Below are 26,898 nucleotides of genomic sequence, written 5' to 3' on the forward strand. Positions count from 1 at the left end.
TTACCTCTTCCTCAGTTTCTTAGAAAATTCTGGCTTCTCTCTTCAGTGCTTTCATTTCCCCCTCTGTGTCCATGGTGGAACCCCTGCCTCCTCCCACCCATCACTTGATTCTTGGGAAGGTCAGCACCAGGAAAGCTCTAGAAAGAACCAGTGTATTGCATTCTTCCTGGAGGCCAAGCAGCATCTTAGATTCAGGAATTGGCTAATTATAGGAAACCACACAGAAACTCAGCAGGTGCCCCAAATAACAGGAAGAAGGAAGCCAAAATAGCATTGCAATCTCTTTATTATGATTTCCACTGTGCCCAGCCTCTGGGAGCATCAGCTCCTTCAAGAGTGAAGGCTGAGCCATGGAGAGGAGCATGCAGCTGTACTGGTGGGAAGACAGAGCTTGGGGATGTTCCCCTCAGCTTACTGTCAAGTTACCTTCCGCAGAAAAGAACATAGGAAGGGCATGAGGGACCAGAGGGCATTGGATCTTCCACTTACTTGAGTGTTCTCAGAACTCCCCTCACAAGCCTATGTTTGACTGGGAGACAGATCACCAGCCATCTCTTAAAGGAGCATAAGTTTGAAGGCTCTTATTTCACATGGATATGGAAAGGCCTTGCTGCTTATACCGTGACATTCTCATCTATGGTCATGCCAACCCATGCTATAGAAATTGGAATGTGATTGGACTTCTTAGTCACTAGCCCAGACCAGATGTGACACACTGTCCACAATCTGGGTCATCAGGTCATGTGGCACAGAGGGAAGGTTTTCCTTAATGCTAGTTGGGTCTAGTGGAAATTCTGTTACCTGTTTATTTTCTTTCCTTTTAAGGTTGCCAAAAGCAGTGGCAGCAGGAAAGCAACAGCAGGGGAAATGCCCAGTCCTACCACATTCCAGGACTGAGCTATAGGGAACAGGTATGATGCATTAATATTTTCCATTCTTCATCCAGTTCTCTGTTGTCGGAGCTGCAGCCAGGGGCCTGGAGAGAGATCTGGGCAAATGCAAACTAAGTGGCACTGGGAAAGTAGCAATTTTATTCCACTATAAATTGAGGAGTGAAAAGGGGTTATGGTACTGGTGCTGCCAGGATATTGTTCTGACATCCAGTTGTTCTGTCTTTTAGTGCCAAGTATATACCTGCCTTTACTCTGCTAGTTTGAAGGGGTCATGCTTATAGGATCACTAGAGCCTGCTACCAGTCCTGCCTGGAGGTTATTCTTGGCTCTGGGGTGATCACGGCTAGCCTGAGGCCCTGCCATACAGCTTCTGCTGAGCTTCCTTCTTAGGGCTTCCTTGCACCACTCTTGCTGAAGCCATGAGACCTGCAATGGTTGAGGTTGTGCTTCAGACTAAGGGGCCTAGGCCCAATCCTGGGCTCACACCCCAGAGAGTTGCCCTCTTCCCAGGCAGTTTGATTCTGTACCTCCAATGTTAGTGATAGGAATAGGGTAACTCCCAGATCTGGCCACTCAAATAAGGCCAGGGTGACATCCCATAGGGAGCACCAGGGCTAAAAAGGCATGTCTGCCCTTTAGCCCCAGTCACTTGGGCTGAAGGTGGGAAGAGGTAATGTCCTCATGGCTTTGGCTGTTCTCAAAGGAAGAAAAGCACTTGAGAGTGGGTCAGTACCTGGGAGCAAAGGGAACTGCTCCATCTCTGGGATCCAAAGGGGCCACTGCTCAAAAGCAGAGCCTACCTCTGTTGAGGAAGGCTGGTCACAGGAGAGGAAGCCACAGAGCAGACCTGGAGAGGTTATGTAGCCACAGCCAACTGCCTCAGCTTACTTTCTGTCCCTGCAGCTCCGCTGTGTCTGGATGACATCCAGATGCCCCTGTCTTTAAATCTGAGCATAGGGAAGAGGGGTGTTGGGTGAAAAATAGGCTTAGGGCAAGGAGTCTTCAGAGGAGCAACCCTAATCTCTGTTGATGGTGGGTGGAGTGGGTGGTGTTTGTAATAAGATTGATTTCAATTCTGGGTAGCCAAGAAGAAATGACTAGAACATTTTCTCAAACCCTTAGAGTCAGACACTGATTTTTGTACTTGGCAGAATTTCAGATAGTCACAGTGATGGAGAGGCTTGATGAAAAGGAAAGGGAATGGGCTTCACTTGGTTTATAAAAGTTTGAACATCTTCATATGTACTGCAGAGGGGCTCCATGGATTAGAACACTGCAGAGGGAGATCCCAGACAGGGGTGTTGGGGTGGGGCTTCTACAACTCTGGTCTGGGGGAGCAAGGGAATCTTTTCATTGGTAAAAAACTAGATGCCTAATGGAGAAGAGGCTAGTTGCTCCTCCAGGCTTTTCTGCGTCTTAGGATTCTTGTGGACTGGGAACTCTCTGCTGGGTCCCCTGGGCCCTCTGTAGCATGCCCCTACCAAGGACACTTGCTGTCTTGGAATAGGAAGAGGAATAGTCCCAAATGGGCCTGATCCTACCATGAAAGAAATACTGCTTTGCCAGGCCCTGAGATGCATCTGGCCCATGGTCTTTTACCACTCATCCACAGAAAGCTAGAAGCTGCAGCTCCAGAGAGGTAGGCATCACCTTATCTATGAAGGATCAGGGAACAAGATAGATTTCCAGTCCCTATTACTGATGATGAGGCAGGAGAAAAAAGCTGTTCAGACAAAGCCCAGAGCTTGTCTCTACTCAAAATGCCCTATCTGTGAGATCCAGCAGCCCAAGGCCATTGGCATACAAGGTGATTTACCAGGAGAAGAAGCAAGAGCCCCTGTGCTGAATGTGCTTTAATCTTTTTCAGTGTAAAACCCCAGGTCTGGCTGCTTCAGAGGCAGTCCTTGGACCCAAGAGTCATGTGCTTTCACTTTTGTTTTCATTCTGGCTAAACTGAATAACAGCCCCTCTTACTGATCAGTCTTGGGAATATGGCTAAGCAGTATTTACAAAAAGCTGTTTTTGTTTTGAAATGTTCAGGGCCATACACATGAACCCAGCCAGATTCATCTTCTGTCTGCTTCATTTTAGACCTGAATAATCCAACCCCCGAAGCTTCACAACCTGTTCTAGGTCAGGCAGTTTCTACAGAAGGTGTTGTTACCACAACCCTGGTTGCAGCTCCCCACTTTCCTCTGAGCATCTCAACACTGAGCTGTATGCTACTTCTTCTGTTAGCACCCAATTCAGTACAAGTGCCTTGAGCAATGGAGCTATATTAGCTTTAACATGACTGAACCAACCCCACTCTCTAGTATTCAGATTGGAAACAGAACCTGGATTCCAGGGCCAGGGCTGACCCACAACACGCAGTGACTTGAGAACTTAATGAGAACTTAGGGAGGACAGCTGGGACTTAGAGGCCAGGCTTGGTGGGGAAAGACATGTAGTGGGCAGCAGGGAGAAGCAGCAACTCAGGCCATATCTTAGTGAGGGGGAGAAGGATGAACCTTCTGTGAGACTTTGCTGGGGCTTTCTCTGCTGAAGAGGTGAGATGCAAAAAAAAAAAAAAAAGAGAGAGAGAGAGAGAGAGAGAGAGAAAGAAAGAGAGCTGAGATGCAAATCCTCTTCTTGGCTCCAGCTTGTCAGGGTGGTTGAAAGGAGTCCTTGCTGCTCTTTCTTGGGCTGTGGGAGGCTGGTTCTTGTTCTCCATACAATGGCAAGCTCTTCTAGGTCTACATTTGGGCTGAGGTGGAAAGATGGAAAATCATGAGCCTTCTCCTCTCATTTTCCATCCAAACCTTGTCCTCATTGGAGATCAGGCTTCAGGTCTCTGTGGTAGTTGACTTGGGTAAAGCATCTAATACAGAGGGCTGTGATTCCTGCCATCATACTTATTCCATTCAGGCCCTTTGGGCTCTGGCCCATGTGTTCCCATCTGTAAAACAGGGGCCAGGATGGCTCATCTTGGTTTTTGACTGTTCTGCTAAAGACTTTTGGACTTGAAAGATCTGGATGAGAGGTTCCTAGAATCCTGGGTTCCTGGGAGGAGCTGCCTTCCCTTCTTCTAATTAAGACTCACTCCATAGACTAGTTGCCTTCTCTGTCACTAGAAGTTAGAATTGAAATAAACAGTGGCTGAAGTGCAGTGGTGGTTTTCAGTAACTTTCCCACCCCAACATAACTGAGGGACAGAGCACATACCTACCAGAACAGTGGCTCACCACAGAAGGGATTTTCAACTGAGGAAGAGGGAGCCTATCAGCATCTCTAGGACAGCGTGTGAGTCTGATGCCCTATTATTAAGAATCACTTGGCCAGAGACTTGTCTATTGGAAATCAGAACTGGCCAATAGAAGGGGTGAATAGAGACCCCTCTCATCTACACCAGGAGCTTCACAAAGGAACTTTGGTCCTTTTTCAACCAAGAAGAACCAGGTCTCTGTAGGCATGGACAGCTAGGCATGTGTGTATGTGTGTGTGTGTGCACACATATGTGTGCAGTGGTAGGTCTAGTCTAGGATGTGAGGGCTGGGGGGTGGGTCCAAGAGTGGCTACTGCCACAGCTCCCAGGGCTTTTCCCTGCAGCAATGCATATACTGCCTCTGTTGTGAGGGGCGCAGTGATTTCAGTTCCATAAAGCTTAGTGGCAAATTGAGATGCTGGCAGTACTCCATCCCCACAAGTCTCAGTACCAGAGGATGGTGGGGGAAAGAGGGAAAGAGAAAAAGGAGAGGAGGGAGACCATTGTCTCTGAACTGAGCTTCTCTGCTCCATGCTATCCTGGGGGTTTCAGATGAATTGCTGCACTGTTGGGGCGAGCAGCCAAGATGTAGACAACATTCTCCCGCAGAAAGGTAGGCCAGTCCACAAATCTGGAGTGGGAGCAAAGAACAGGTTTGTGAGGTTGGCTGTAGAGCCTGGTTGCTCATGAGACCTGATCCCAGTGGCAGTATGGCTTAAGCCGGGCAAAGCTCAGGGAAGCCCTGGCTTTTGGCTGACATAGGTATGGCTGGCTGTGCTTCCATGCTGACAGTCCAGCCAGCTGACCCTATGGATCTTGGGTCAAATGGACATTTTTGGAGCCTGGTTTCTGGGATATGCACTTGCTGTTTGGGGTAGCAGTGGGCAATGCCCACTTGTGTGTGTTGAAGAGTCAGGAGTGCAGACAGCCCAGTGAGGGGATCCTACTCACCTGGGCTCCTGCTCTGTGGGCAGCAGAGCCTTGTCTTGACTCTTGCTGCTGCTGCTGGCTGGGCTGCTGTCTGCTATGGGACCCACGTGGCTGATGCTGTTGGACACAAGGATATGTGGTTAGGAGTGGGAAAATGAAAGGTCTGGCCCCTCCCAAACTCTGGGGAACCCATGGCTCGGATATGCATGTCCACACTTTTCTGACATGGGCGACAGTTTGGAGTAGAGGATGCCCTATGCCTTGAACAATAAGAGGCAGTGTCCTTTGTCTAATGCACAGGAAGATCCTCTCCTGTCTGTTGACAGAAGAAACCGAGAGCCCTTTCATACCAAGGGCCATTTGGCATGGAAAAAGGAGGAGGACATGTGAGTGGGGGCAGGGATTGGTAGGGAACAGACCTGACACTGCAGGAAGGAGCCTCTGCAAGGTGTTTGCAGAACCAAGAGTGCTGGGCTCCACGGCACTCTGCCTCACTGATAGTGCTCCCGCTGCCCCGGGCTAGGAAGGTGGCCCGGGCTCGCTCCCGCTCTTTCACTGTCAGAAGCCTTAACAGAGAGTTCTGAGGAAGAAGAGACAAGTTAAGATCTTGGAGGTGAAAATATTTTGTAAAATGTCAAGCTATAGAGAATCCTACCTCCATTACCATCTCTGCAGCCTCCCTTTGAAGCTGCCCAGAGCCTTTCTGGTAGCATTGACATTTGCATTTTGGTCCAGTGTAAATCAATCTTCCTTGAGCAGTTTCCCCAGCTTAGGCACTGGATCACCTGTCACTGGGTGGAATGTGAGCCCTTTCCTTCTATGGTCCTTGCTAAGACAGTACCTAGTGCTCCTCCAACCTGCCCAGCATGCTTCCTAGGTCTCTGCCACCCAGTATCCCATAGACATTCACCCCAGCTGGCCCTCACCTGGGGACGCAATTGCTGCAGAAGTAGGAGGGACTCATGGGACAAGAAGTCAGGCCACTCTATGTGTCCTCGATGTTCAGGGTCCAGGGCTGCAAACTGGCGGGCTGCCTGCTCCTCTTGCTCCTCGCTTAGAGCCCTGTCACTGTCCCCCCGCTTTGCTGCTTGGTGGCGGTAGCGCAGGTAGTCCTCCAGTGTCAGGGAGCAATCTGTGGGAGGCACCCCATACTAGCCAAGCCCACCCTTTCCTCAGCCTCTGGGGCACCTCCATTTACTTCTAGAGTACCCTCCAGAACCCCTACATCCATAGCTTTCATGGAGTCTTTGTCTCCCATAGCCAGGATAACTCAGGATGTGGTGGGTGGGGAAGATGGGCGGGTGTGTGGGTGCCCCTGCTGGCCAACAGCTTGGGAACAGGGACCTATTTACCCCTACTCTCCAAATTCCAGCATACTCCTTTTATGGTTTATCCTAGAAAGTACAGAGGAAAAATGTGCCAGCCGCTCTCCATCTGGCAGCACTGTCCAGCCTTACCAGGAATGACTTTACACTGCTGAAAGGTCTCTGTGAGGCTGTACATTTCCTCCTCAGTTAGCAGCAAGTTGAGATTATCCTGAAAAAAAAAAAAGAAAGATCTGAGTCAGTGGCGATATAGACCAGTAAAAAAGAAAGGCCAAGATCAAGAAGGATGGAAATTGTATTTCAACTTGAAGGCCATTCTGGGATCATCTAATCCCAGCCTCTAATCATAATCAGAGACTGAAGCCCCAGAAAGAGGAAAGGATTTGCTCAGAGTTGCCCAACTCTGGAGCAGAATCTTCTCCAGAAGCCAGGTATCCTGATTCTAGACCTGAGACCCTTTTACTGAACAGTAGTTTTAAAATTATTCTCTGAGGGGTGCCTGGGTGGCTCAGTCGTTAAGCGGCTGCCTGCAGCTCGGGTCATGATCCCAGGGTCCTGGGATCGAGCCCCGCATCGGGCTCCCTGCTCGGTGGGAAGCCTGCTTCTCCCTCTCCCACTTCCTCTGCTTGTGTTCCTGCTCTCGCTCTCTCTCTCTCTGTCAAATAAATAAATAAAATCTTTAAAAAAAATTATTCTGAGATACCTTAAGGAATCCTTGGAAGTGCCTTGGGAAGCTGCTGCAAGGGAAAAGGGGACTAATAAGTGGGCATGGTTGTGAATCCCCAGCTCCATCAACCACAGCAGCTTCATCTTTATTCATTTTATGTATTTGGCTTCTATGTTAGACTGTGCTCAAAGAGTATTTCAGTTAAAAAATAAGTTTAATTCTAACTCTGCTCCTAGTAGGCTGTATTATTTTAAATAATCCAGAATGGTTTTGAAAGAGATGCCATCATGACGAAGTTCCTAAAACCAAATGAGTTTTTTGTGGTGCCATAGAAATTTTAATTCCAAAACAGCAGTGATATGTTATTTTATTAATACTAACTTACAGTCTTATAGTCTTTAAGCTGTCAAAGATTCTTTCTAGTAGGTTATTTTCCTCTCTTAAAATACCAGCAAAGAAGAGGAGCAGACATTTCATGAGTATTCATTTGTAGATTTCATAAAGAACTCAATTCTTTCAATAACACTTATTGAGCACTTGGTATATGCTGGGCACAGTGGGGTGTAACACTATGAAATGTTCAGCGGGGCTGGAGTGTAGGGTGTGTGTGTATGTGTGGGGAGGGAGAGTAGAGAGGAATGACAAAAGATAAGGGAGAGGTAGGCAGAAGCCTGACTGTGAAGTGCCTCAAATGCCCATTAGTGAGCCCTTCAAATGGGCTTTTATTCTGAGGGCAAAGGGGAGTCACCAAATGTTTAAGTAGGGTCCACACCCAGCGTGGAGTCCAATGTGGGGCTTGAACTCATGACCCCTGAGATCATGACCTGAGCTGAGATCAAGAGTCGGACGCTTAACCGATTGAGCCACCCAGGTGGCTGACTGAATGGTTTTTAAGGGCATATGTAGTGCCGTGGTCAGATCTTTGCTGTGTGGAGAATGAATCAGAGGGGCAAAGTCTAGAGACATGGAGAACAGTTAGTTAGCTGTTGCTATAGTGCGGGTAAGAAAAGATGAATGGCTAACCTAAGACATGAGAATGGAAAAGAGAGGAGATTTGAGAGGTATTAATAGGTAGATCAGTAGGACCTGTTGACTTACTGGATGTGAGGGATGAAGGAGAGGAATGAGTTGGTATTGGTAACTGGAAGGGTGGTATTACTGTTCAGAGGTAAGAAATTTAGAGAGAACAGGTTTCTGGAAAAAGAGTTTCATTTTGGGGCATGGTAATGTGAAGCACCCGTGAGGCATCAAGATGGATGGAAATCCAAGAGACAAGAAATTTAGGTCTGGACACACAGGTTTGGGAATCATTTGTGTTTAGATGGTAGCTATAGTCACTGAAGTACATGAAATAACCCAGGGAGAGAGTGTGTGCAATGAGAAAAGAAGAGTGTTAACAACAGAACCCCAAGGAAGATCAGCATTTAGGACTGTGAGAAGAAATTAACTAAGGGCACTCAGAATGGTCAGAGAAGAAGGTAGGAGGAGAATCAGTAGGAACTAATGGAAGCCAAGAAAAGAGAGTTGCACAACGTAGAAGGTAATGTTAACAGTGGTGATACAACTATGATGGGACTTTACTGATTTTCTATTTTCTCTGGTTTCCTTATTTTACATAATAATTCTCATAACTACTTAAATCCCCCCCCCAAAAAGAGGAGGCAATAAGGGAGTGCTAAATACCTCATAGGGGTCAAGTAAGAAAATGCTTGAGAAAAGGTCACTAGACTTAACAGTCAGGTCATTGGTGACTTTAGAAAGAACCAATCCAGCAGAATGATAGATGCAGAAGCTGAATTACAGGTGGTTGAGGAGCCACTAGGAGATGATGGAGTCTTTTCAAGAAGCCTGGCTGGGAAGTGAAGAAAGGGGAAGAGCTTGGAAGAAACCTTTGTAAAAAGTCCGGCAAGTGGTAGTAATGATGGTAGGACTGTGACAGAAAGCCAGGAAGGGTTAGGAAGGAGACACCTTCAACTGGGTCCCACAGCAGCAGCACACTGCAGGGCAGAGTTGCTGTGAGTGAAAAGGCTGGTGTTTGGAGGGGTGGTGACTAGAGAAGATGGTGTGTAGAGCAGGGTCTACTGTGACATACTTCAGCTGGGGAAAAGGTGTGTAAGTGGCTGGGAATAACTGTTCTATACTTGATTTTATAGACAAGCCATAGATAAAGTGATATTTGTTAGAAAGTTGCACATCTTTGCTTTCTTCTAGGCAGTAGGAAGAAGAGGGGGGAGTCTGCTGAGATGTTTCTTAGAAGATATCTGCAGGATAACAGACCAATAAAGCAAGACTTTTTTTTTTTTTTTTTTTTTAGATTTTTATTTATTTGACAGAGAGAGACACAGCGAGAGAGGGAACACAAGCAGAGGGAGTGGGAGAGGGAGAAGGAGGCTTCCCGCAGAGCAGGAAGCCTGATGTGGGGCTCCATCCCAGGACCCTGGGATCATGACCTGAGCTGAAGGCAGACGCTTAACGACTGAGCCACCCAGGCGCCCCGAATAAAGCAAGACTTAAATTCTATTCAGATGTGCTGAGAAATGGATACGAATCTGGCTTTTGTCTTTTTAAAAGTTGGAAGGCAGGGTGCCTGGGTGGCTCAGTGGGTTAAGTGTCTGCCTTTGGCTCAGTCATGATCCCAGGGTCCTGGGACAGAGCCCCGCATCCAGCTCTCTGGGGAGTCTGCTTCTTCCTCTCCCTCTGCTGCTCCCCCTGCTTGTGCTCTCTGTCAAATAAATAAATAAAATCTCAAAAGAAAGTTGGAAGGCATTTATATATAATTTGCAAAGTTCTGAATCAACAGACCTTTGATATTTAATTTACATAATGATCACATTAGAGATGAAGTTCTTCATCCTAAGAGTTAGGTGGTAGGCCAAGTGATGATCTTAGGACTAAAAAGTGTTACTATGTTAGAACGTTTCCCTATTGGAAGCAAGCTGGTTAGGATGGTTTTTCAGATGAGTACAATGAATGACAACTAAAGACTATTAGAGAAAGCACTATTCCAAGCAGAATTACTATTGAGTAATTAGGCCTCATCCTAACCATTGATTCCTCTAGCTCAGTGTTTCTCAGTTGGGATGAGTTTTGTTCCCCTAGGACACACTGGGTAATATCTGGAGACATTTTTGGTTGTCACAACTGAGGGTGGGTGCTACTGACATCTAATGGGTTAGAGGCCAGGGATGTTGCTGAACATACTACATTGCACACATCCCCCACAAAAAAAATTACTGTGTCCAAAATGTCATAGTACTGAGGTAGAGAAAGCCTGACCAAGTTTGAGGATCCCAGTATCTACTATTGGAAAACTCTTTTAGGTCACTGCCTAGAAACCAGTGTTCTTAGACTGGGTCTCCAGAATAGTGCCAAGTTCCCTGTGGTGCTGCAGCCCATAGTTCCTGCAGTCCAGGCTTACACAGTAGTGGCAGCTCCAGCCAGTTTCTGTGTGGGCTGTCTCGGTCACCTCTGCTGCACTATCTCCTTGGATGTAGCCCATGCGGCGCAGGCAGCCATCATGGAAAACCCTGGTGCAGATCCTGCATGGGAAGAGGCTCTCAGCTGTCCAGACTTCACAGACATCACACATCTCATCGTTGACAACCTGGCAAAAAGAATAAATAGTATATTCATTCCCAGTGTAGGCAGCAAGATCCTATGGCCACGAAACACAGAGTTACCCACATGGGGCTGAATATCCCTGGAGCAGCCCAGAGGAACAATTCCAACTGAAGCCTGTGTTAAGGTGATAGAGCTTTCTCTCTGGAAGACAAGAACCAGCAAGCTCTTCCATCTGCTCAGGTCTCTGTGACCATTTTTCTGAACAGGGATGCTACTAACATTTTTGGAAAAAAAAAATCTGTTCTGAAAGACTGTCCCAGACATTGCAGGGCGCTTAGCACCCCTGGTTTTCTTGGCACCAAAAACCAGTAGCAACTCCAGTGATGATGACCTTCTTGAATGCCCACAAATTTCCAAATGCCTCCTACAGGGACTACTACTATCCCTTAGTGAGACGGATGGCAAAAGACCTGCCATGGTGTCATTCCTTATCACCCACTGTCTCTCTAGTCTTTCACTAAGACCAATCCAGGATGTAACATTTTTATTCTTGTAGAAGAAATTCAAAGATTGTTCTGGACTCAACTGCACCTTTCTGGAGTTTTTTCTTTTTGAGTCTCACTTTAACTGTACCCAGGCCTCCCTGATCCTCAGAAGGTCTAAGACTTGAGGACTGTGCCCTAACTGGGTACTCACAAGTTCTCTGGGCTCCAAGCAGATATCAGGAGGCTTGTCATCATCCAGCTTCCGGGTGGGGCGGATGAAGGCAGGGGGTGTGAAACGATTAGTCCTGTCAAACTCCTCCGGCTCCACTCCACGCCCATCTCGGAGCCTCTCCCAAGCTGCACGACTGACACTGCTCTCTTCTTGGAGCACTGGGGTACTTGCCTCTGCTCCTTTCTCCTCCTGTACCTCCTGGACAGAGCCCTCTACAGTGCCACGGCGGGACCCTGGAAGCTCACCAGTGCGTCGGATGGAAGGCCTGTCCCGTAGCCCATCCTTGAAGGCAGACACAGCCAGGCTCACCTTTTGCACCTGCTCCACTGTCTGCCGCTTGGACATCAACACCCCCATGGCTCTGTGAACAAAAAGCAGAGGGGCCCAGATTCAGCCAATGGCTGACCATGTCAAGCCAATCAATTTCAACCATTCATCTAAGTGGCAAGTATTATTAGATAGTTTTTCCCTCTTCTGGAACTTAGTGGCATGGTGGGATGGAGAAGCTCTTGTTAAAGAGTCAGAAGACCCTGGTTCTATTTCTGACTGGCCTTGTGATTTTGGTTTTCCTATTTGTAAAATGAGGGCTATCTGCTCAGTGCACTTCACAGGGCTGTCATGAGGATAACATTAGAAAATGTGCTTATTAAGTGCTTAGTAGACTGGAAAGTATTCTACAAATGTGAAATGGTATCTCTTTTATTTCTTGCTATCCCAAAGCTAATTAGGTCCAGGGGTCCCAGGCCTCTGGAGATAGTTGGAGACTTCAGAGCCTAAGTCTCTCCTCTGCCACATGAGATGACCCAAAGCTTAAAGCAAGACTACAGCAATATATTTCAGACTTCTGTATGAAGAAAATCTCCTCCAGTAAGTGCTGTGCACAGTGCATCCAGAGATAATCTGCATCAAATTCTCACTTTTTCAGTCAGAGTGAATGCACTCCTATTTTTAGGGGATTTCTGAATTAGATAAGAAACTACCAACCTAGCCACATGGTCAAGGTCACAAACACTCCTTTGCCCCCTCTAATTGGCTATGCTTCTTTGTGGGTCTGTTTGTCTTTCACAGACAACCTGCCATTTTTAAGTTCTAAAGTGCTTCTCAGACTTTTAAGCCTTCACTAATGTTATTCCCACATTTTCTCTTTTGATTTTCTGAGCTGTTCAATAAAACCTTTACAGGTTAAGAAGTAACATTATCCCTGCTCTTCCTCTGCAATACCAGGGTACAACACTGGAGAGTGAGGGCATGACATCGCATATTGCAAAGCTGGTTTGCTATTTCCTAACCTGAAGGGTCTTAGTGGAATTCAGCTGGGGAATGCGTGTTCTAAGTAAAGTGAAATGGAGAGTCCATTTTAGCCTTGCTCTCAATCCATTATAATCAAGGCTTATTGAACAGTACTATGTATAAGGTACTAACTACTCATCATAGGAAATAAAAGACAGGAGCTGAAATCAAGAGCCTGACTTAACCGACTGAGCAACCAAGGCGCCCCTCAGTGGACAATTAATAAATTGTGATTAAAAAATCCTTTTTGGGGGGCTCCTGGGTGGCTCAGTCAGTTAAGCAGCCAACTACTGCATCCTAATGTTTATAGTAGCTATGGCCACAATAGCCAAAATATGGAAAGAGCCCAGATGTCCATCAACAGATGAATGGATAAAGAAGATAAATAAGATGTAGAATATATATACAATGGCATATTACTCAGCCATCAAAAAGAATGAAATCTTGCCATTTGCAATGACGTGGATAGAACTAGAGGGTACTATGCTAAGCGAAATAAGTTAGTCAGAGAAAGACAAATACCATATGATTTCACTCATATGTGGAATTTTTTTTTATTTAAAGATTTTATTTCTTTATTTGACAGAGAGAGATAAAGAGAGAGAAGGAACACAAGCAGGGGGAGTGGGAGAGGGAGAAGCAGGCTTCCCGCTGAGCAGGGAGCCTGATGCGGGGCTCGATCCCAGGACCCCGGGATCCTGACCCGAGCCGAAGGCAGACGCTTAATGACTGAGCCGCCCAGGCACCCCTCACATGTGGAATTTAAGAAACAAAACAGATGAACACAGGGGAAGGGAAGGAAAAATAAGATGAAAACAGAGAGGGAGGCAAACCATAAGAGACTCTTAAATATAGGAAACAAACTGACGGTTTCTTGAGGGGAGGTGGGGGGAATGGGGTAATTGGGTGATGAGCATTAAGGAGGGCACTTGATATAATGAGCACTGGGTGTTATATGCAACTGATGGATCACTAAATTCTACCCCTGAAACTAATACATTGTATGTTAACTAAATTGAATTTAAATTTTTAAAAAAGGAAAACAAAGTTCATGTGACCTAGCCTGTTGGGGTTGGGCCTAGGGGTAGAGAGGAGAGTGTGTGTATGTTAGAGATTTTGCTGAGACTATGGATCCAGACGATTCTTTCCTTTTTTCTTTTTAAAAATATTTTATTTATTTATTTGAGAGAGAGAAAGAGCGAGCACTAGCGGGAGGGTGGGGAGAGGCAAAGGGAGAGGAAGAAGCAGACTCCCCGCTGAGCAGGAAGCCCAGTGCATGGCTCCATCCCAGGATCCCGGGATCAAGACCTGAGCCAAAGGTAGACACTTAACTGAATGAACCACCCAGGCTACCCAAACGATCCAGAGGATTCTTGAAGAGGCTGAGTCTATAGTCTCCAGACACTGCCCACATGCCTCAAGAGCACCAGCTGTGCTCTATGGTTAGGTGGGAAAGCAAGTCCCCCACTTAGAGCAAAAGGAACAGGCATACCACACCGAGAGGGAGAATGTAAAACTGACACACAGCCCTTCACAACAGACCTCCTTCATGATCAATTATTTCCAAGGCTACAGGGTTTTCCTCAGAAAACTTTCATGGTATGTTTTTCAAAATTTTTGACTGTGACTTATAGTAAGAAATATTGTTTATGATGTGACCTTGTATATACATAGTTATAAACATGTGTCCATAGATCTAGAACTGAACCCAAAGTTTTGTGAACCAGTCCTCTTTTACTAAATGTTATGCTCCCTGATATTTTCTACTCTCTCTATTTAATTAAAACAATCCTGATAGTGACTCTCTCAAATGATTTCATGACTTCCCAATGGGTCTGGACCTGAATTTGAAAAATATAGCCTTAGGATACTTTTACATTTTTTATTAGAGAACTACATTTTTTGTGTTTTGATTTAAGAATGGTTACTGCTAAAGGTAAGGACAGCATTGTGGAGTATAAGGTAAGCTTTCCCCTTGACTGCTGTGGTGCAAGAACAGAATTCTCAAGCTTGTCCTAAGAGTCTGTGGTTCTAAAACTGATGGTTACCAGAGGAGAGGTGGGTGGGGGCATGGGTGACATAGGTGATGGGGATTAAGGAGTGAACTTGTTGTGATGAGCACTGCGTGATGTATGGAATTGTTGAATCACTATATTGTACACCTGAACTAATATAACACTGTATGTTAACTATACTGGAATTAAAATGAAAAAAAAGGGGGGCTATGATTCTAGCAGAGATGGACAGCTACTAATATACCTCTGACTGAAGAAGACCCTACTCTATATGAGAGACTGATCCTCTTTGACCTGTGCACAAATGTAAAAGAATATTTATTCATTTGTTTACAATGATAAGAAGGTGGAAATAATGTCAATAGGAGAATTATTAAATAACCTGTGAAATATTCATACCAAAAATAGAGAAAAAAACTGATTTAATCCACTAGGAACACAAAGATCAGAGCAATGAATGATTCTCATTGGCTGGATCCTGGAGCAGGTGGAGGAATACATATCTGAATTCCAGGAGGAGAGGACAAATAGTGGATTGAAAAAGCATATCAATTATAATATATATTTATATCTGTAAAGCAAATATTAAAAGTTATCACTTTTTTTTTTCTGGTAACATAGACTACAAAACAGCAGAGCTTGACAGTGTCCTCTTGGTTGCTGGGGAGATACAAAAGTACTAGCTCTCTAAATAGTTGGGGGAAGCCCCCTCCCAGAAGTTGTATTATAAATTTTAGGGAGTAGTTATAAGACATTCAAGTTTATCAGCAAGAAAGTATGGGTTGAAAAAAAAGTTGTGAAATGCTTATTTGGAGACCTAGAATAACCATACGAAATTCACTTTTTCAAGAATGATTCATTGAAGGAAAATCAATGGTATACATTTGGTTCTTACTGTCTTTTTCAGATAATATAATAAAAGTTCTCAACAAAGGCCAAAGAGGGAGGTTACTCTGTAGGTGAACTGAGTCATTAATACTGTATCAGTAAATTAACCACAGGCATCTCCCAATACATTGTAGTCCAGCTACAACCCATTAGTCTCTGTAAGGATAACAAGAATCACTATTAAGCTATCTGAATTGTTAATGATGTTACTGCAGTGGTTTGGGGAATTGATCTTTAAAGGAATTTTAATGAAGACTGAAGATGACATCCACCAGCAAAACAAACAAACATAAAAACAAATTAAAAACCACTTTCCATTCCTGACCACAGGATCCTGGAGTACTGCTACTGCTTTTACCTGAGATGGTTCAGGTTTCTAGGCCATTTTATGCTAATAAGGGCAGAAAATGTAGAGCAGAACCATCGAAAAGAAACCATCAAAATCCAAACAAGACCCCAAGTCATTGTGAATTGACATAGCTTTGATTTTGAGAGTAAACTGTGAGGACACAACAGCAGTGGGCTTCAAAGAATGAGGTCGAAACCCTTAGTGCTTAATGGAGAGGATCAAACCTGTATACAAGACACCTTGATTAAAAGCAAGTGTGCTGAAATATCCATGATGTGCACCTGGGTGTTTGAGAAATTAACAAAATGGGCTCTAATTTCAGAGAAACAAGTGGTAGTGATTAGTGACAGGTAAAAACAAATGCCTGGTGAGAAAAACCTGGCTTTTCCTGTGCTGGAAGAAGTCCTAGGAAGAAGAGTTAAAAGGAAATCAAGTTGTAAAGATCCCACAAATGATAGTTAATGATGACTTCTTTGGCTGGTGGGTGGAACTAGGTTTTCTGCCTCCCTAAAAAGGATGAAAGAAAGATAAAAAGACATTGTCTCAAGAATGATGTGACTGCCAGAGAATTTGTGGTATCTAAGGAAGGCTTGGAAAAAACCTCAGGAGGGCAGGAGCAGGTGGTGGTGAATTACAGAGGGACAAGGAGGTAGAATAGGGCTGTGTAGCTGTATGATCTGGAGAAAATGAAAACAGATGACAAAAACAAAATCTTTCTCTGGGTAAGAAAAGTCTGTCTAAATGTATTTGTCAGGCAGTAAGACATATGTGGGCAGCTTGGAATGTGTGTGTGCAAGACACACCCATTCTTTGCAGAGCACATGCTTAGAACACAGAATATTTATAAGGGCAGAGTGGTGGGAGTAAGAGGAGGAAGGGTTGCTCCATAGTAGGAGCTGGTGGAAAAATAAGGAAGGAGAAGATAGCTAGGGAACCTCTTCCAAAGCTCTATAAAAATTTGTACCTAGGGGCACCTGGCTGGCTCTGTTGGAGCATATGGCTTTTGATCTCAGGGTTGTGAGTTCAAGCCCCATTTTGGGTGTACAGAGTACTTAAAAAAAAAAGATTTGTAACTGAGAAGCCTGGGGAGCAGCCCTGATAATAGGCAGGAGTCTCCTCATTTGGCATGCTAAATGTAAAGTACATTTACTATACTTGCTTTTATCTGATTCTTTTAAAGAAATGTATTAATTTTGCATTCTGAAATTTACTGAATTCATTTATCAGTTCTAATAGATTTTTGGTGGAATTTTAGGGTTTTCTATATATAGTAACATGTCATCTGCAAATAGTGAAAGTTTTACTTCTTCTTTACCAATCTGGATGCCTTTTATTTATTTATTTTTAAAGATTTTACCCATTTATTTGTCAGAGAGAGAGAGAGAGCGAGAGCGTGAGCGCACAAGCAGGGGGAGCGGCAGGCAGAGGGAGAAGCAGGCTCCTGCTTGAGCAGGGAGCCCCATGTGGGACTCGATTCCAGGACTCCGGGATCATGACCTGAGCTGAAGGCACATGCTTAATCGACTGAACCACCCAGGCATCCTGCGTTTTATTTCTTTCATCTGATTCTTCATATAGGACTGGCAGCTGTTTGAAAAAGGCTCAAAAACATCTAAGGGGCGCCTGGGTGGCTCAGTCGTTAAGTGTCTGCCTTTGGCTCGGGTCATGATCCTGGGGTCCTGGGATTGAGCCCCGCATCGGGCTCCCTGCTCAGCGGGAAGCCTGCTTCTCCCTCTCCCATTCTCCCTGCTTGTGTTCCCTCTCTTGCTGCCTCTCTTTCTGTCAAATGAATAAATAAAATCTTAAAAAAAAAAACCCAAAACCCCCAAACATCTAAAAGTGATTGCTTGGAGGTTATGAAGGCTTTCCTAGGTGGGAACAAGGCAAAGAAAACCTATGAGTGGAGGGACAAGGGAAAAAAAACAGAGTGTGTTGAGCAGGTGGAAAAAGGAATCTCAGGTTTTCAGAGATATTAAGAAGGAGAAAAATTTAGATGGTTCCCACTGTCTTCCACAGAACATGGGTTCTATAAATCTTTGTTGAATGAATGTTGCAGAGATGACTGGACAACATAAAAAGTTTGAGATCATGGTGTCAGTACCCTTTCTTTTCCTCAAAGTTGGCCAGAGAGACTAATCAAACTAAATCTTCAGAGCTCAGGTCTAAAAACTACAGAGTCACCAGCTCATCTCATCACATCCACTCCACTTCCCCAGAGGTAGAGCCTGAATGGTAGTTCAGGGCTAGCAGGGATGAGAACAGGTAACCATATAGTAGTTACAGGTGATTTCTTTGACCACAGGGGAGAGCTGCAAAATTTTGGAATTTAGCTAGTTTGTACAAGCACAGTAAGAGAGAATATTACCGCGGTCAATGGTCCCCTGCATTTATGCTGCGTCCTGTGGCACTGTGGCCTGGCTCACAGGAAGGATACTGCTCTAAGGGCAGGTGTAGGAAGCTTGAAAATGTATCTCCTCCCTCCTGGGTTTGGGCTGGAAAAATTCAGCATGAGCAGCATCTGCATGTGAGGGTGAAAAATTTCAAGGTAGCTGACAACTGGTTCCAGGAAGCATGTGCCAAAAAGAGAGCCTCGGGGAAAGGTATGTACTTAACATAGAAGGTAACTAGCCACAAGGGTATGGAAAACCAGCAGAACCAGGGTCTAAGAAATGCAAAATGCATAGCACAGACTCTAAGCTCACTGTGGACATCAACATCAATCTCAAGATTTAAACAAAAGCCATCAAAAAGAGTTTTGCTTTAGGAATGCAGTGTCTCACGACATTGTTCTGGGAGCCCTGTTCATAGTCAGCCATTCTGTGGCCTAACAGTAGCTTACAGCTTTTAGTTTTCATGTCTGCAGACCCTGAAAGGGTCTACCTAGTACCTCTGTGTCTTCCTCCATTCACCCTATTTATCCAGCACAGCAGCATTGGCTTCAGTTAGCCCAGGGAGACAGCCACCCCCAACTACACAGGGCTCTTTTGGGGTTTCCAAGCTGCAGAAGGGCTAAACACTGAATAAAACTGTCTTCCTGAACTCTGCTCAAGAGAATAAGACATGACGGAGATCCTGTTTTTAATATTTACTGAAAGCCAACAAAGCTCTAATATACATGAGAATAAAATTATGGCATGATCTTTAGCCTCTGGGGGCTTGGGATGAGTCTTCATGAAAAGCTACAGTGCTGGCTTCCCACCGAAGCAGAGCAACAGTTAAGAAATAGCACACTATCAGTGATTGGGTGGTGTGACTGCACTTAGCAAGCAGAGCTTTTCAGCAAGATGGAGAGGCGCTCCTTGTTCTCTGCTGTGGGCCCCTGAAGCAGAGATTCAACCCCATTTAATAAACTTATTACACCTTAATTATCTTTATTTGTTTATTGATTCTATGAATATTTGCTGAGTGCAGCCTCCTATGTGTCAGGCACAAATCAGGCACTTAATAACTGTTGGTAGAATGAACAAATGGAATCTCACTCAGCCTGTGAGAATGCAGTGTATATGCATGTGTAGGGGGCACGAGTGTAGGATTTTTAAAAAAAGGTGTTGCTTGAGCTAAATTTTGAAATATGAGTGGGAGTTACCCGAGTGGCTAAGGAAAAAAAAAAAGCATTCCAGGAAGAGGTAAAAGCACATGCCAAGGCATGTACTGCTATATGGGGACTCCATCATAGCTCAGATGGTATGAAGCCAGCCGGTTGCTGGATAGAAATAGACAAGGAAAACTGCCTTCATGTTATGAATCAGCCCAAAAAACTGGTTTGAGACAGTATGCTTAAAATATTTGTTTAGAAGGGAATATGTATTTGGATTTCAGGAGGTTAAAAAAAAAAAAAAACCCAGAGAATTGAATTTTCTGAGGCCGGGTAATAGGATAGCCCTGATTAAGTACCAGGGCTGACCAGTGAGCACACTGCTTGGCCTTTGGACCCAACAAGAAACTCCTCTCCATAGCCTAAGAGCTGGTAGGTGGTGACTATAGTGAATCACTGGGGCTTTCCCTCTGGGAGACCCATAAACTTGATTAAGAGACTCCAAAAAGAAAAAAAAATAGGAGAGAGAGAAAGTGATCCAGGCAGCCCATACACTGTTGTTTTAGTGAGAAGACCCCAGTAAGGTGAAACATTCCTCACAAATAGAAACATGTATGTAAAAGGGCTTTAACTACAACATGTTATCCAAATATAAGGTACTGTCATTATTATCATAAGAAGCTAAGAGTGTGACCAGTTCATTCAAAGCAAATGGACAAAAGTAATTTTGGCAGGGCAATGGCAGGGGGATTAACAGTGGAGCTGCCAGAGGGGGCACAGAACAGCAGCTGTATTTCAATGATGACTGGGAAAAGGCATACTTACTCTACATTGACTCCTATAGATACTCTGTAAAACTGTAATTTCCCCTTACTTTTCTCTATAGTAAATGATTAGAGAAATCCAGACTGATTCTATGTGAACTCCTCAAGGGCAAACAACTGTCGTATTTATCTAGCATAATGCCTGGCAAGTAGGTAGCACTTAGTAAGTATCTATGAGTCTTTGAGGGGATTGCTAGGAGGGGAGGAAGTTTGGAGAGGGATGTTATAATGGAAAAAATAATGTCTCCAGCTACAAATTGATGGTTTCTTGGTCCAAAGCTGGTAAGCAATTCCTGTCAGAACTTGGTCATTAAGATTGAGGGGTGGAGTAGATGATGATATTCCCATCAGAAATGAATAAATCAATTTGAGAAATGAAGATAGCAGAAATCAAGAGTACTGCTGGAGAAAAGCAGGTGGGACTAGAAGATAATAGATTCTGTAACTAAAGAGAAAGGAAACTATTTGCATAAATATGATCCACTTAGGAACAGGTGTACTGAAAAAAAGGGAGTGTGGGAAATGGGCTGGAGAAAGCCCTACTATTCATGTTTGAGGAAAAGGAAGCACTGTCAAAAATATTGCAAATGTAGGAGGAAGAAAACTAAGAATGTGATCAGAGAAGATGTGGAAGATTAAAGGCTAAAAAATCCTTAAGTAAAACCCAGATATATCTGTGTACATGCAAGTGAAATTCTTTCCCCTTTTATTTTCCTTTGGAGAGAGCATTTTTTTGAGTAGATTAAGGCAACTATGTGACATCCTTCACATCCATTCTGGAATGATTTGACTTGTGTTGTGATTAGGGGAGAGTTAGACAGTATTCTTAAGATTTTTGTAATCTTTATGTTTACTGAAACCTGGACATCAAGGAGATGATACTCAAGGTCCAGTCTGTGGGGAGCACCTGAACCCATCTAGCAATTCTTCCAGGGACATGAGAGGGTGTGATACCAAGAGCCCTCAATGAAAAGACCCGTGTAGAAAAAGACCCCAAGGACATATTCTGAATTGGAGCAAAGATCATATTTGCAGGCTTACTCCTTCTGATTTTCTTAAAAAACGATAAAACTATAATATATAAAAAACTATATATATATATATATATATATATATATATATATATATATGTATCTCCATATCCCTATTTATTTTGGTGTGTTAAGTTGATGAAAGGGGTTTGAACTGAAAGGGGATTATAAACAACTCTGTAATGGGGAGGTGATTAACCAATATAAACCTTTGTCAGAATTTACTCCACTGAGGGAGCTGTGCATGACGTGCCACACCCATGCTTCAGGCAGCCATTGAGTTAAATAGAAAAGCTAACAATTGGTAAATTAGGTTGTTTTGTTTTCTCACAAGCTTGATCTTTCCTAAGTAACCCCAGGAGCCCAGGGAAACTACTTCTATTATAGGAGGATGTCACTAGGTTTGGCTATGTGGAAGGATAAAAGGGGAACAGGAAAACTCAGAATGGTTCTCTGGTGAATTACATTGCTGACTTCCCTCACCACTCCATTTTTGGACAAGAAACCAGAATCTCTCCTTGGTCCCAAATTTGCACCTTGGCATTCAGGTGGAATGAAAGCACTACCACAGCCAAGGGGGTGAGATAAGGGTGCATCACTGTATCAGGTGAAGAATCCTTTGCCCTCCCCAGACAATGGACTTCCAATAAGCCTTCTTTGGTTCTGCACCTGTTCAGCCCTCCTCCTCATCATACAGAAGCACTTTTTGGAAAAACTCCTGCGTGTTATCTGTGGACCAGTGTCTATGGTGCAGTATTCAGATGGCCACAAAGACACTGTGAATCACGCTTCCTAAAAGTGACCCTGTCTCTCCCTCTGCTCCCTCAAGGATTCTGCAAGCTGGGAGGGTGGTCTTAAAAGACCATCTTCTGAAGTGTTCCTCTTGTTTCCCAGAGCAAGTCCTATCAAAGACCACACCCAAAGGCCTCTTCCAGACCCAATTAAGTCCGGAGACACCCAGAGGCATCATTACAGTGGGGTTGCCAGTGAAGGAAGCCACACCCTGAAATCTGGGGATTCAGTGGATATCAGTTCCTGCAGCAGTCTCATCCCCAATTAAACTGTCCTCATTCACTTATTTAATCATCACATTTACTAATCGTATACAAAGCCCTATGTTTAGTACCTTAACGCAACTTAACAAATATACATTCTTGCTTCTGCCTCTCCTTGATAATTTTTTTCCCAAATAAACTTCAAAAAACAGATTTCATGATTCCAAGCTTTGTGAACTTGGACAAACTGCTAAACTTCTCTGAGTCTAAAGTGCCTAATGTTTAAAAGGGATAATTTCATAATGCTGTTGTAAGGATTATATGAGATGTTAAATATCCCTGGCATGGTACTTGGCACATGGGTGCTCAATAATCCTACATATCCTTTTTTCCTTCCTTCAGAGGACTTTCTCTTCCAGGACCTGCCAGCATCAATTATTCCACCTGATCTTAACGGCTTGCTTGTGGATAGTCAAGCCCAGGGCCCCAAGTCTCCTATCTTTGCTTCAGAGGCCTCACTGGTCCTCCCTTCCCTTAACGCCCTTTGCTCTAACAGAAGTTCCTGCCTCCACAAAAATCCAGCTTGGAGACAACCTGGGCTACCACGGAGAATAAAATTTCTCATGGGGTGGGGGTTGGAATGGACAAAGGCAGCAGTCCCGCAGGGCCCCAGCCTCTCGACCACCTTGGAGGGACGCAATTTAGGGCACACTGAGCCCTAGAAAGGTCAAGGCCAAAGTCCTGTGGGCATATGGGGACTGACTCCTGGCCTAGATCCCGTGGCAGGCTCCTCTCCTTCCTGTCAGAGGTTCCTTCCAGTCAGTTCTAGGGCACAGTCTAAAGTATTCCTTTATACAGGGGTCCTCTGTGGGGTCCATCTCCACCGCGCCGGCTCCCGAGGCTCCGCTATGTTCTCCAATGGTCTTCCACTGAGACAACACCAGAGACCACCCTTGCCCTCCGGTACTTATACAGACGGTCTCTCTGCGGGGACAGTGCCTCCACACTGCGCCTCCCCATGGCAGCAAATGCAGAGAGAGCCCTGGGAGTCTCCATTCACACAGGGGTCCTCCTTGGGGGCGGCTCCCCGCACCGCCTCCGGGACTCTCCCAAGGGGCAGAGGCAGGGACACTTGGGGGTTTATCCCCGTACTCAAGGACTCCCTTAGGGGCGGCTCCCACACAACACCTCAGAGTCCCCAAAGGGTTGTCCGAGGCCCGAAGACCCGTCCCTTAGGGTGCCTGCCGGGTCCCCGCCGCCCCCGCCCCCGCTTACCGGGACCGTCAGGGTGCGGGACGCGGGTCCGGGACTGGCGGACTCTACACCGCGAACCCCGCGCCGCCCATGGCCGCTCGGTAGCCGGCGTGCTGGGGCCGAGCGCCGGGAGCAGGCGGCGCGGGCGGAGCAGCAGGCTGAGGCGGCAGCGGCGGCGGCGCGCGCGCCCCAAGCACACCCACCCTCCCCACCCCCCGCCCCGCGCGGCTGCGGCGCGTGCGCCCGCGCGAGACGACCTCCGCGGGCCGGTGGGCGCGCGCCCCGCCCCGCCCTCCTGCGCCTCGCGGCGCGGCCCTCTGGGCTCAGCTGGCGACCTCGCGTGGCACTGAGGCGCTGAGGGACCGCAGGAGGGCGGCGGCCGGCTCCGACGACGTGTGGGTCCGGGAGGCAGTGGGCGCCCGGGACCAGCGCCCGGCTCTGCGGGGTCTGCCGGGTCTTCTCGGCGGTCGGGCCGCCAGCGACAAGGTCAGTGCCCGCCCGGAGGAGGCGTCCCGAGAGGGGGCTCCGCGGCGGCTCTCGGCTCCCGCCCGCCGAGGCGAAGCGTCCTGCCACGCGCACCTGCCTGGGGAGGTGAGAATGACTCATCCAAGCGGCCTCGGCCCGAGCCCTTCCCTCTCTCGCCAAACCCAGGTGCCCCGTCAAGGCCTCCGGGCGGACGACCCGCGCGTTAGGGCACTCACCTTCGCAGTACCCCACTGCGGAGTGTCCAAATGAGCCGTTGCAAAGTGCTCTGCTGGCCCAGCTGTTCCTGTGCGCTGTTTTCTGCGGTTATTGGTCCTCCATCTCCAGCAGCAAAGCTGTACCTTGATAGGACCCACTCTTTGCTGCTGCAGCCTCATCCCTCAGACTATCTGAATAGCCAGCATGTAAGGAGGCCAGCACATGCATTACACCAAGCTGCATCCTCTGAAGAGGGCAAGAAAAAGGTCAAGTCATAAAGTACCTAACAACTAATTATAAAGAAATAACTGAAGATACGCAAATGAAAGAACCGTTTGTAATTTCGTTTACATTTTTAACATACCTTCATTTTCTTGTGCATTCAAATACATATCTCAAATACAGTTCACATCAACATTTTTTGAGCATCTAGTGTTTGTTACACACTGTACTAGGCGGGTAGTAGGGGATTAAAAAAAAGGAAACTCATTTTATCCTTAACATCATGGAACTTGCCAATAGGGAATATAAGATCAATATAGTACTACATGTTGCTATAACTTTTTTTAAAAAATTCAATTTAATTAACATATACTGTATTCATTTCTGAGGTAGAATTTAGTGATTCATTAGTTGAAGTGATGAGCGCTGGGTGTTGTATGCTATTACTTCTAAACAAAGTACCAGGTACTATTCTAAAAACTTTAAATATATTAAGTCATGAATTTTTATACCATTCCTTTGAGGGACTACATTTTGCTGGTGATGAAAATTAAGCGCAGGTCATGTAGCTAATATGTGGTGGAGGTGAGATTGAAATCCTTAAATTCTGACTTCAGACCCCAAGTTCCTATTTTACTGTACTGCCATTGAGAAAGAAAAGGATACTAACACTAATCTATGGAATTTTAAAATTAGTACTTATTTCTCAGGAACCACTATCTCTCCCTCCCTCCCCCCGCTTGTGAAAGTAACACAAAAGAGCAGACAGCTTTCTATTAGCCTGGAAGCCCCTAACCTTCTTAAGAATTACATCATATCAGCAGTTTCACAGATAGAATTCTCTGAACTGTTTTCAGTAAGTGTTTTATTTCCATCCTGTTTGACAGGATATATGGAAGAAAAGGCTATAATAATATCACCGTAGAAATCTCTGGTGGTTAATTCCTTCCTTCATTCAAAAAAAAAAAATGTGTATTGTCCACCTATAGTATGTCAGGCATTGTGCTGAGAACTAGAAGGGGTGCAAATAAGATTAAGACACAGTACTTTCCCTCAAGGAGTTGTAATCTCACAGAGGAAGCAAGCATTGACAGAGAACCATAATGTAAAACAGAAAATGAGTTTTGCTCAATAGAGGAATGAAATGCAATGGTAATTCCAAGGAGGAGAGAGACAGATTACTTCATGAAGGGAGGAGCTTGGGTTAAGGAAAACACATAATTGTCATTTAACTTATTGTTGATATTTAAGTACTATAAACAGTATGAGAATTTTTCAAATTCACTTATTTCTTAAAAATTACATGCAAAGTTCTTATGTTCAGAAAAGACAGCTTATTACTGTAAGGATTGTTTCGGGTATGGAGAGGTTAGTAAGTGCACACTTTTTGAAGATGGTTTACCTTATCTCTCCTAGTGAGGGGCACAGAATAGAATGATGATGCACAAGATAGGATTTCAAGGTTAAAGGAATAGCAAAAGAAGTAAGGTGGTTTGCATTTCCCTGATGATTAGTGATGTTAAACATCTTTTCATGTGTCTGTTGGCCTTCTGTATGTCTTCTTTGGAAAAATGTCTATTCAGGTCCTCTGCCCATTGTAAATCAGATAATTATTATTACTTTGGGGGTGTATTAGAAGCTCTTGATATGTTTTGGATATTAAGCCTTTCAGATATAACATTTGCAAGTATCTTCTCCCATTTAGTAGGTTGCCTTTTTATGTTGTTGATGGCTTCCTTTGCCATGCAAAAGCTTTTATTTTGGTGCAGTCCCAATAGTTTATTTTTGCTTTTGTTTCTCTTGCCTGAGAAGACATACCCATAAATATGTTGCTAAGACTAATGTCCAAGAGATTACTGCCTATGTTTTCTTTTAGGACTTTGATGGTTTCAAGTCTCACATTTAGATCTTTAATACATTTTGTGTTTATTTTTGTGTATAGTGTAAGAAAGTGGTCCAGTTTCATGCTTTGAGAGATCACCTAATACCAGTCAAACTGACTAGTGTCCAAAATACAAGAAATAACAAATGTTGGCAAGGATGTAGAGAAAAGGGAACCCTCATAAACTGTTGGTGGGCATGTGTATTGGTGCAACCACTGTGGAAAACAGTATGGAGGCGCCTCAAAAAACTAAAAATAGAAATACCATATGATCCAGTAATTCCATTGCTGGGTATTTACCCAAAGAAAACAAAAACACTAATTTAAAAAGGTATATATGCACCCCTATATTTATTGCAACATTATTTACAACAGCCAAGAAATGGAAGCAATCCAAGTGCCCATTGGTAGATGAATGGATAAAGAAGATGTGGCATGTGTACACACACACACACACACACACACACACACACACACTAGAATATTATTCAGCCATAAAAAAGAATGAAATCTTGTCATTTGTGACAACATGGATGTACCTAGAGGGTATTGTTAAGTGAAATAAGTCAGAGAAAGACAGATACCTTATGATTTC

At 44.9% G+C, this 26,898-nt stretch overlaps 2 protein-coding genes across 9 annotated transcripts in view; one reads left to right on the forward strand and one right to left on the reverse strand.

The window, feature by feature from the left end:
- Positions 1-268: 268 nt before the first annotated feature.
- PHF24 (PHD finger protein 24) lies at positions 269-24,442 on the reverse strand. Of its 2 annotated transcripts, none has more exons than XM_032396726.1 (8): positions 24,220-24,442; positions 11,317-11,698; positions 10,478-10,663; positions 6,525-6,603; positions 5,994-6,199; positions 5,487-5,647; positions 5,089-5,184; positions 269-4,768 (listed from the first exon to the last, which is right to left on the reverse strand). In XM_032396726.1, exons 2-8 carry the CDS (start codon positions 11,692-11,694, stop codon positions 4,672-4,674), a joined length of 1,203 nt encoding a protein of 400 aa, XP_032252617.1. In that variant the 5' UTR covers positions 11,695-11,698; positions 24,220-24,442; the 3' UTR covers positions 269-4,671. The 2 variants fall into 2 exon arrangements, with proteins under 2 accessions (XP_032252617.1, XP_032252616.1); XM_032396725.1 differs by lacking the exon at positions 24,220-24,442 and adding an exon at positions 23,540-23,696.
- The window catches only part of FAM205C (family with sequence similarity 205 member C), a 112,778-nt gene continuing 109,677 nt past the window's right edge, over positions 23,798-26,898 (forward strand). For all 7 annotated transcript variants that reach the window (XR_004298418.1, XR_004298419.1, XM_032396728.1 and 4 more), the window contains exon 1: positions 23,798-24,109. The gene's annotated coding sequence lies outside the window, so the exon portion shown is untranslated. The remainder of the gene's footprint in view (positions 24,110-26,898) is intronic.

The sequence above is a fragment of the Phoca vitulina genome, unplaced genomic scaffold (assembly GCF_004348235.1).
Source record: "Phoca vitulina isolate PV1807 unplaced genomic scaffold, GSC_HSeal_1.0 scaffold94, whole genome shotgun sequence".
Lineage (NCBI taxonomy): Eukaryota > Metazoa > Chordata > Mammalia > Carnivora > Phocidae > Phoca > Phoca vitulina.

Bases quoted from the DNA above. Each gene is read 5' to 3' on its own strand.
- PHF24 (XM_032396726.1), bottom strand. From the start codon at position 11,694: ATGGGGGTGTTGATGTCCAAGCGGCAGACAGTGGAGCAGGTGCAAAAG. The intron at 6,604-10,477 runs GTAAGCCTGGAC...TTTTTTTTTCAG, and splicing joins GCTGGAGCTGCCACTACTGT to GATAATCTCAACTTGCTGCT. The intron at 4,769-5,088 runs GTGAGTAGGATC...CTCCCACTCCAG, and splicing joins CCCACAGAGCAGGAGCCCAG to ATTTGTGGACTGGCCTACCT.